An 11015-nucleotide genomic window follows, 5' to 3' on the forward strand; every position below is an offset into this window, starting at 1 on the left:
TTAGAGTCTCTGCAACTGGATATAAACTTCATGAGAGCAGGGACTTATGGGTCTTATTCACCACTTTATGCTTTTTACCTAAAACAATGACTAGCAGAGAGGGTAGTTCAAACAAGCATCTGTTTACTAAGTAAACATAATATTGCATGATGTTACAACACTACATTCCTTGAAACAAAATGGGATGTTAAAAATTACCAGCACTTTTCAGATGCAATCTCAAAAACATGTGAACACAATTAACAGTATCTGAAGAGTTGAAGCAATTCTTTAACTACAAAGAAGTTCAGTTCATAGTAGTTAAGGAAATCCTTTCCTACATCAAACCTCCAGTTAAACGTCAGTATGAATATTTTTATCAGTATCTACATTTATTTATCTAACACCACTTCTATCTAAAGCAAATTGTCAGGCCAACTGTCTTAGAGTAGCTTACAACCTCACAGGAAGTTTTCATCAAATATTCCTTTCATACATAAAACATTTCAACAAAATAAAGAAGGTAGTAATGGAATATGGCATTATATACCTGATAAATTCTTTCCACTTCAGTGAGACTTTCAGTGTTGTGATTGGGGGTAAAAAGTGGATTATAACAATCTGAATAAATTGCTCCCAAATCTCCACTGCCCTCTTCTATAGAAATCCAAGCCCAAACCAGGTCCATATGCTCAAAACTGCTAGTCCCCCACTACGAATGTGGATAAAACTAAACTCTACTAGAGCAGCCCAAGTGACTAGGCCAAGGATGGGTCACCAAGCCAAAGGCAACCATGTGTGCATGGAACATACATGATTAGGAGATCAACTGCTTTGCAACTGGATTGGTGCAAATTATGCCCAAGAAAGAGCTTCAAACTGGATGGTGGTTAAACTGACCCTCTCAGACCCCTTTATTTTGGGAAGCATCAATGCTAGGTAATCGAGGGGAAGGGTGTATCCTGAATGATACTGAGCTGCTGTTGTGGCTACTGATGAGATCTGCTCTCTATTCTAGACCATGTCACGTTTCCTTATATCTTTGCCCAAACCTGTTATGAAAAATAATCTGAGTATGTGTCTTCCTTGCACCATAAAGAGTAAATTCATCCACCCATGACCCTAAAATCTTCTGACTATACATGAAATGAGGGAAAAATTATTTTCACTGGCCGGGCGCTGTGGCTCACGCCTGTAATCCTAGCTCTTGGGAGGCCGAGGCGGGCGGATTGCTCAAGGTCAGGAGTTCAAAACCAGCCTGAGCAAGAGCGAGACCCCGTCTCTACTATAAATAGAAAGAAATTAATTGGCCAACTGATATATATATAAAAAATTAGCCGGGCATGGTGGCGCATGCCTGTAGTCCCAGCTACTCGGGAGGCTGAGGCAGGAGGATCGCTTGAGCCCAGGAGTTTGAGGTTGCTGTGAGCTAGGCTGACGCCACGGCACTCACTCTAGCCTGGACAACAAAGTGAGACTCTGTCTCAAAAAAAAAAAAAAAAAAAAAAAAATTATTTTCACTCTTAGCTGTAAGTGTGTCAAAGAAGTCCCTGTAGACAAGAATGTCAGAAGAATAGCTGTCCTCAATGCTGTGGGCACACAAAAAATAAAACTGGTACATATAATTCATTGGAAAGTAACCCCCATTCCTGTTTCTCTGACTTTAAAGCATCCATATTACTGTGTAAACAAATAACAAGAGCTAAAACAATGCATAAGATTGGAGCATGGACCAGTACATGTCTGAAAAATATATATAGTAGTGCTTTGATTTGGCAAGTCACCAATCACAAAACATATTTGGTTCCATAAATCAGTACAACCAATGAAAAACATATATAATTTTGCATAGCTACTATGTACCAGGTATAGAGTTAGGTGTTAGAATGAATAAATCATAGATCCCACTCTCAAGAAACTTAGCTGGAGGCCAAAACAAATAAGAGAAAAAAGATTCTCTGAATCCAATGCAGCGAGTCCCATAAAAGGGATAGGCACCCAGTGTTCTAAGTGATATTGCAGGTAGTCCCCCCTTTTTCCAATGGCACATTCCTAGAATACGCATCTTAATGGAGTTTGCCAAAGAAAGATGCTATTTTCCTATTGGGATTGGCAACAGATAAACTGGGCTAAATAAATAGTACCAAATAAACTGGCAAACGATATGTTCAAAAAAAGTTTCAACAACTGGAAGGGTCTATGTTACTATAAAAGAAAAAGTTAGGCTGGGCATGGTGGCTCCTACCTATAATCCTAGCACTTTGGGAGGCCAAGGAGGATCACCTGAGGCCAGGAGTTCAAGACCAGCCTGAGTACAAGCAAGACCCCCATCTCTACAATAAAATAGAAAAATTAGCTAGGTGTGGTGGCTCATGCCTGTAGTCCCAGCTGCTCAGGAGGCTGAGATAGGAGGATCACTTGAGCCCAGGAGTTGGAGGTTGCAGTGAGCTATCATGATGCCACAGTACTCTAGCCCAGGAGACAGAGTGAGACCCTGTCTCCCCAAAAATAAAAAAAAGGAAAAAAATAAAAAGCACCACGTCCAATAAAAACATACAAATTCAACATGTTTCACAAGGGTTTTCAAGATTCAAAGAAGATACAAGAGGAATCAAACGATTATTAAGAAGTGTTACAAACTGACCAAAAATCAACTTAAATTGTTTTATGATCTTGTCTCTTTCTAGAAAAATTTGAGGCAGTGCTTTCTTTTTTTCTCAACACATTTCCCTGTGCTAGCAGGAGCACTTGAAATCATTCCATTGGCTCTGAAGCTGACCTCCCAATACTGACTTGATTTTTAATAATCATTCAGAGTTGACGTCAGTGGTGGCATCTTTTAAAGGCAAGGCCACACCACGGTTTCAGAAGTGTGATAAAGGGATTTAGAACCCAGGTTTCAGAATCCAATTGGGTTTCAAATCCTGAATGTGGCACTTACTGCCACGTGATCCTGGGCATTTCTTAACCACTCTGAGTTTCAATTTCCCCATGTGGAAAACAGAAACGATACCTACCTCACCACTGTTAAAATTACGAAATGTATGAGAAGTATCTTAAAAGGTGTAAGTATTCAATAGATGGTGGCTGTCGCTAATACTATTATCATTATCCTTACCTTTCTCCTAACCCCTTGGTTTATCCCAAGTTAAACGTTCAAGTAGTACAGAATTAGATTTAATAAAGGCCAACAGTAAAAAAAAAAAAAAAAAAACACAAAAAAAACACCCAACAGCTTAATAAAATGTTTTAAAAATAAAACCCTCCCACAACCACCCAATGATAACCACTACTACATTTTGGGATGATCTATGCAGTCTTCTTTCCCACAAATGAACAGTTTTCTGTAGAATTACTGAAACTAGAATATTAGCTACATGCCACCAGATACCAGTAGGAAAGGCAGAGACATCGAAAACAAGCAGTAAACTGAGAAGATAAACTAAGTGGAGTGCTGGAATGTCCACAGAACAAAAACTCCACCAAGCTGTACAACAACATGAATGCGCTTAATGGCACTGAACTGTGCGTTTAAAAATTGTTAAAATTATACATTTTATGTTACATATCTTTTACCACAATAATACAAAACAAAAAGCCAAACAAAAACTCCAAGAAGCCAGGGCTTGGTCCATTTTGTATCTTTAGAACCTAGAATGTGTCAGCACATTAGATTCAATCAGTATTCACTGATATAAAAGAAAATAAGTGATAGGATCGGTGTACCTTTTTCTAGTTTCCATCTCAGTCAAATCTGAAGAATAAGGGTAGTAAGAAGATAACTTAAATATTGCTTACAAGAAACATGCCTTGATGGTTTACTACAGGTACTACATCAGCCTGTTTCCTGCATCTTTCCATTCTAGCGGAAAGAATCCCTTTGTCTCAAACTAAAAGCAAAAGGAAAGGGCTTCACCAATTGTTTCCACAGAGAAGCAACATGGCAGGCTGACATCTGACTGATGGTTGACATGGACGGAGGGTCTCCTTAGGGTCAGCCCAGGCTCATTAAGGTTGCCATGGCCAACCAGCTCAGAGGGACTTGATTCATCGGCAAGACTTGCAGACTTCTGTATTCATATTTCATAGCTATAGTCAGAATACAAAACTGTCACATCTAAAACTGTAATTCAAAAATTCATACTATGAAATTCCAATATGCTTTTGGTTTTAGAATTTATTTACATCTTTGCTAGACTAAGACAAAGACAACTAATCTTATTTATCAATGCCTACTATGGGCAGCCCTTCAGAGTAGGCTACAGGGATTCACAGATGAGTAACTAATGGTTAAGACAGGTCAGGGTACCAGCTTACATGTACTTTCCTGATTGTTATTACTTTAGGTACACTAGACAGATGAAAATCTTGTTTTTTGAACCTTTTTAAACTCACCTGTTGCATTAGCACTGGAGTTTTGTTGAGGCACAGAATTCTCTTTGTTTGTAGATGCTATAAAAATAAAGAAATATCCTGTTATGAAAGAACATTTAATATTTAACTAAGAACACTGGCAATATGTTCTTTTTTGCCTGTGGGAGGTGGTAGTGTGGGGGAGGGTAGATTATTCCACAGGAAGTTTTACCTTTGCCTCTCTTGCTATGAAAAGTATCATGAGGCTGTCAGTAAATATGGGACTATAACATTGGGTTTTTAAACACAGAAAACCTCTCATTTATGTAACAGATGCTTAAACAGTACTACTATGTGCCAGCCACTGAGTGGAACAGCTTTGCCAAAGTTCATTCACCTACATGAAGACAGAGCAATTGGTGATGGATGAACTAATTTCTGCTACTGTCAATTCTGCTCTTCTGAGTGGAGTAGACCATTTCAGGAGGGGTCCCTTAATTCACGGGTGTCTCTAGATCTTGTACCACCAATATCTCTAACTTCATACAATAGAAGGATGAAGTGGATAGGATTTTCATATTTAATTGCAAGCCTTTCTCAGTATGATTCTTTTAATTTTTTAACACTTTAAGATTTAGGGGAAAAAATTAGGAGAATTTTATGCCCTAGTTAAGTAACTTTTCGGAAGTGGCTTATTCACCTTGAGTCTTTGTATAATGATGATTAAATACATATGCCACATGGGAAGAGAACAAGTGTATTATTGTGTACTTTTCACAGATAAACCCTCCCCCACTAAAAACAAACTCTCAAAGTGCAAAGAAAAGCAGTAAAACTTTGAAGGTGCTATCTTTACTGCTTGTGCAAATTTCTTCCTCTTGATGTGGCATCCATTTATCACAAAAGGATATGGTATAAGATTAAACTTGAAAAAGAACAAAGTCGATAGACTATACATATGTATTTAGCAGCAGGTATCAAATAATTGCCAACATTATGAAGTGCTTACTACAAGCGAGGCCTGTGGGAAGCATGTTATCTGCATTAGCTCATCTAACCCTCTCAACAATTCTCAGACAGGAGTACTGTTTTGCAGGGACAGGAACTAAGGCCCAGAGAAGGCCACCCAGCTAGTAAGGGCAGAGTCTGTATTTGGACCAGGCTGTTTGATTCCAAAGTAGATGTGAGTGCCAAAATGGAACTGTTGACTTTCTATAAATCTGCTCCTCCCCAAATTTTCCCAACTGTTGCATTACCAGTTGCTCAACTGCCACACCAAGAGGTCATCCTTTGATTTCACTCTCTTCCTCACCTCACCTCACCTTCTAATCTATTAGCAACCGTTCATTCCCACCATCCAAACAGATCTAGAATCCACCTTCTTATCTCCATTCACATTCACTATCATCTTTTGCCTGGACTGAGGGAAGCAAAGGCCTGTTTTTGTCTCCCTGATAATTGTCACTTCCATGCAATGATTTCTCGGTACTCTATTTGAACGCTTGTCATTTCCAAGCTACTTCAATCCTGGGACTTTACAGTTACAAAAGTCAATAAAGTCCTTTCTTTCCCCTAAGGTTGTTCAAGGTAGGTTCCTTTCACTTGCCACCAAGAGTAACTAGTAGCTTCCCCTCCCATTCCTGTCTCTAATTAGACTACAAAAAAATCTATCCTGTTTGCTGATTTTGCTAACTTGGTCTTAGTCTCCCCCTCTTCCTCAAACTGATATTTATACTATGAAGCAGACTGTGAATATTTTTAAAAGCAGAATTTCAATGTTTATTCTTCTACAATTTTCTAGGCAATTGCAGTATTGTGAAATAAAAACTTTATTTCAAAAGCCAACATGATCCTACATGGCTTAGTGGTGAAATGGTCGAGAATTTGGATTCTGATCTGAAATCAAACATGTATTAGTTGTTTTACTTTGAATAAGTTAAATTACTTCTAAGCCTCAGCTTACTCATCTATAAAACAGGGATAATACTGTGGGAATCCAATGGGATGACTTCTGAACCTCAATTAGTACAGTAGACAGGAAATGTGCCCAGTAATAATTAGCTATGTAAGTTATAGTACGATTGTTAAAAATCACCATATTTTATAATGATACTTTATATAGATCATACACTGTATATGTATGAAGAATAGGATAACAGTTACTTGCTTTTTTGAGAAATCTTCTATTGAACCTTCTTTTAGTCTAGTTTCAAGGTGACATTACAGTCTGTAGAAATGAATTCCACCTCACATTGGTTATACTAGTTCATGAATTCAGGGCTCATCTTTAGTAGAGCATTTCAAGTTTTCCAAATAGCACTAACCTCTAGTGAGACATTAATAAACAGAACAGTGAGTGTTAAAATAGGGCCAAAAAAAAAAATCTGTGTTATGAGGGCAAAAGAAAAAAGAGCAAGGGCACTCACACTTTCTCTAACCAGTAATTCATTAGGTTTACTGTCACAAAAAAATAAAGCAACAAACTTTTAAAAATGGAGACCTTCCTCCATAAATACCAGCATAAAAGTGACACCAAGATGTACAATGAACATGACTTTACCAATCACTCCTTTCTTAAATGATCTCAAAACTAGGTCTGCAAAGCCAGTCTGTCACATGCAAACAAAAAGAAATTCAGCAAAACGAACAAAAATTGTTATTTAATTCACCCAGATTATTCTAGCAAAAGCAGGTGTTAGGCCTGAATCGTCTGGATTTACAAACTGCCTGTTCTCTTGCTAGATAAAACTAAGCTGAGGCTAAACACACAACGGATGAATAGAATTTGAAACCATGAAAAACTTGGGTCACTTAAAGTAACTTACCCTACTTTACTGACCATTACCCAACTTTTATAATAGCTGACAAAGGAAAACAGGATCTACCTAGCAAATCCCAGCTTCCTGGCCTCATCCAAAAAGGATTTTTAAAAAAGTGGCCAAGGGCCTAAAAGGGAAACAAACTGGCCCCTGCACAGAAGTGTCAACATCATTTTGTTAGGACCTTATTGACGACGTCGTGGGCGTCTGCAGATCACGCATCTGCGACCTGAAGGCTGAGGCGCGCCAGGCCGGGGTTCTGGGCACCGGAAGGCGGAGGGCGCCCCCCAACCCCAGCACCAGCCTCACCTGCGCCGCGGGAGCAGGGCGCGCTCCCTAAACGCCGCCAACTAGCCTCATCAGCCCCGAAGACGAATTTAAGCGTCGGGGGCGCCTTAACGACTGCAGGTCATTTGGTTAGTACTGCACGATTCGACGAGGAGATGCCGGGGAAACGCCTGAGCAGTTCCCCAACTAACTGGGAGACATGTTTCCACAGGGATCGGTAGACATATTTTTCAAACCACCTAATCTTGTTTCCCAAACGAAGCCCTGGATAAATGCTAACCTACAAGAAACATTAACCTGAGGGAAAGGCTACAGAAAGAACTCGAGCCTTCCGCTGAGGGCCCGCCCTTCGGGTAACTCAACAGGTTACACACGCACCCCTCCTGGCCTGCGCCCGCCGCTTCCAGAAAAAAAAAAAAAAAAAAAGAGGGGCCTGGCCGGGCATTTTCGTCAGCAGGCGGCCCCCGGACAAGTGGGGGACCAGTCCAAGCCTCAGTTTCCCCAGCCCCATCCGGTCACCTCCGGGTCCGCCCCGTGCGTTCAGTCCGGCCAGAGACACGCAGAACTTTCCGTGCGAGACCGCAACTTGGAAAGCCAAGCCTCGGCGGTGCGCTCCCTCCCAGGACGGGAGCAGGCGGCCCCCGCCGCCACTTACCCGCCGGGCCGGAGCTGTCCGCCGCGGCCCCGAGCAGCGCGAGCACCTGCAGCGTCCCCAGGAGCAGCGCGGCCCGGGCACCTCGCGCGCCCAGTCCCATTGTTCCGAGGGCAGGACGCGGCGGCCTCGTGGGTCCCCAACGGAGGTGGCAACAGCGGCCGTTCTGCGCGCTCCAAGCCGCTCCGCGTCCCCTTCCGCCGCGCACGTCTCCCCGCCCCGCCGCCTGCCCCCCGTTTGACCAAATAGGGCGCAGGAGCCGGGCCTGGAGGGGGCGTCGCGCGCGGAGCCCGGGCGGCGGGACCGGGCGGGGCCGGGGCCGGGGCCGGGGGCGGGGCTTGCGGCTCGGGGCGTGGCGACTCCCCTCCCGGCCCTGCCCGCCGGCGCGCGCCTGGGGACCCCCGGACCCGCGAGCCGTTTCCTCTCTCTTCGGAAATAAGTGGCAGTTCGGTCGTCCTGGGTGAAAGCGAGCGCCGCCGCCGCCGCTCCGAATGCAGAGCGCGCCGGGCTTCGCTGGGCCCGGAAGGAAGTCTTGGAAGAGTAGTTTGGGGGGTTGGGGGGACTGGGGCGCGCGCGGCTCAGGGCGAGGGGGAGGAGTTGCAGGCGGGGCCCGCGGAGGAGGAGGGAGGGCGAGAGGAGAAACTTGAGCGGGTGGGATTCCCTCTGAGGAGTCCTGGGTGGTGGGAGCTTGCCCCCGGGATGACCCAGGCTGAGGGGGCAGGGGAGGCAACCGGGTCGACACATTTGTTTTGGAAGTTCAAACGTGCAACATCTAAGATCTCCATACCCCAGTTGTACCTCATCTTCTCCACGGGTTCCCGCTATCCCCGGATAAAGACACACCCCGTGCCCCTGCGGAAAGAGATGAGTGGAGTGGGCGGGTTGGGCGCGCGCTGGAGTTGGTAGCCGTGCACACTGAAGTACAGTAGAGGCACCGAGGCCCGGGGCGCATAAATCTAACCCAGCCCCCTTCTCTCTTTGGGGTCTGCCGTCCCAGTTGGATGCATTTATCTTGTTTTTAACAGTTTTTGGCTAAGTTTGTCTTAAACCCTTGGGGCCAATGCTTATTCGTCTTGACTTGCAGTGCTTGTAAAGTCTGTGTTTTGATTTTGCTCAGAACTCTATAGTGACAGCGACCCGAGGCTGATGCCAGAGAACAATAAACATTGAATCCTGGTTTGGGTGGGAACCCTCAGCTGAAATGGGAGGCTGAAGGATCCAGGACAAAACAACCGTGAATCTCCACCGGCAAAGCTTTTAATGTTACTGATCTTTGGCACCTGACCCAGATTTAATGCTATAAAGGCCACATTGCATTTAAGTTCTCAAAACTATGTTATGAGAGGGAACACTTTCTCATCTCAGGCACATCATCAGTATGGACTAATCACAGAGATTGGGGCAGTCTGACTTAAATTGACAAAGACTTCCATCTGTGGATTCAATCCGCCAACTGCAAATACTTGCTAGCATCTACCATGGGCAAAAAGCAAGCATTGCATATTTATTTAGGTTTTGGTTGCTGTAGTGGGAAATCTGGTTTAGCGGTAAACTATTCTGGTGACTACCTATCCCATCATCCAAGCATTTCACAATCCAGGCTCAACCTGTCTTTCCAGCCTTGGTACTGCTGCCAGTGCACAAGGGTGCTCTTTGGCTCCTAGCATCTGCATACATTATTCTTTCTCTGTGAAATGCCTCCCCTATTCTCCACTAGCCCACAGCTAACACTTCCTTTAAGGCTCAGTGTACATGGACCCTGAGAGTCTGGGGTGGAATAAGAGGTCTGAATGTTTGTGTCACCCGGGGATTCATATGTTGAAACCTAATCTCCAACGTGGTGATATTAAACAGTGGGGCCTTTAGGAGGTGATTGGGTCCCTAATGAATGGGATTCCTGCCCTTACAAAAGAGGTCTTCAGGAGCTTGTTTGCCTCTTTTGCCATGTGAGAACTGGCCACAAGGTGCCATCTATAAAGGAGAGAGCTCTCACCAGGCACCAAATTTGTTGGCACCTTGATAGTGGACTCCCCAGCCCCCAAAATTGTGACAATAAATTTCTGTTGTTTATAAATTACCTTGTTGAAGATAAGATATGCAGTTGACAAGTTTTCCTTGGATTGACCTTGATAGAGATACCTTCAGATCTTCTCTGCCGTCTGATTGCCACACGACAGTGTGAGTGGGTATGCCCAGCATTGCTTTGATAGTAACAGCTCAATACTATGGTTTGGCCGTGTTTTCTCTGATCTGAGGAGAGAGGAAAGGGCAAGGAACAGTGTCCTTTCTTCCATCTTAGGAACTCTAATGGGAAGTCTGCCCCCGCTGGGGGAAGATATGGCCCCAGTTTGTCTCAGGCTCAGCCTCCATCAATGCACCAACATTTTCTTTGGTGATTTGAAAGGTTAAAAGAACAGCAGGTGCAGCCCTTTGCTGCCTAGGTCTCCCTCTCTCCAGCCTTGTGTTTGGATCCCTGACTATAACCTCACCAGGTCACTCAAAGTTCTCCAAACACGCCAAGACCTTCCCACACCTTGTGTTTTTGCTCTTGATCTTCCCTTTGCCCAAGATGCCTTCTGATCTTTTCTTGTAGGCAGTTTTCACTCATCTCTCAAGATTCCTTTCACGTCTCATCTTCTCCCCAACCGTCGAGGCAGATTTTAGCGCTCTCATCGCTCTGCTCATACTTGTATCCGCTTGGTCTCCTCACTTCTACCATCATTCACTACGATCTGTTATCCACACAGCAGCCAGCGTGATCCTTTTAAAATACAAGCCAGATCGTGCCATTCCCCTGCCACCTCCAAGAGTCCAAAACCATGACCTGCAAGGCCTATGTGGCATGGTCCTTGGCTGCCCTTCCCTCCTCACTTTCTATCCTCACTCCCTCTTCGCTTGCTGAGCTCCAGCATCCTTGTGATGAG

General features: G+C 44.0%; 1 protein-coding gene across 1 annotated transcript in view; it reads right to left on the reverse strand.

Moving 5' to 3' along the window:
- Positions 1-10810, reverse strand: part of TMEM123 (transmembrane protein 123) — a 51981-nt gene extending 41171 nt beyond the window's left edge. The window contains exons 1-4 of the mRNA XM_076001411.1: positions 10719-10810; positions 9999-10062; positions 8095-8800; positions 4375-4431 (exon numbers count right to left, since the gene is read on the reverse strand). Coding sequence (XP_075857526.1) covers positions 4375-4431; positions 8095-8800; positions 9999-10062; positions 10719-10810 — 919 coding nt within the window. The remainder of the gene's footprint in view (positions 1-4374; positions 4432-8094; positions 8801-9998; positions 10063-10718) is intronic.
- Positions 10811-11015: the final 205 nt, after the last annotated feature.

This window comes from Microcebus murinus, chromosome 4, assembly GCF_040939455.1.
Source record: "Microcebus murinus isolate Inina chromosome 4, M.murinus_Inina_mat1.0, whole genome shotgun sequence".
NCBI lineage: Eukaryota > Metazoa > Chordata > Mammalia > Primates > Cheirogaleidae > Microcebus > Microcebus murinus.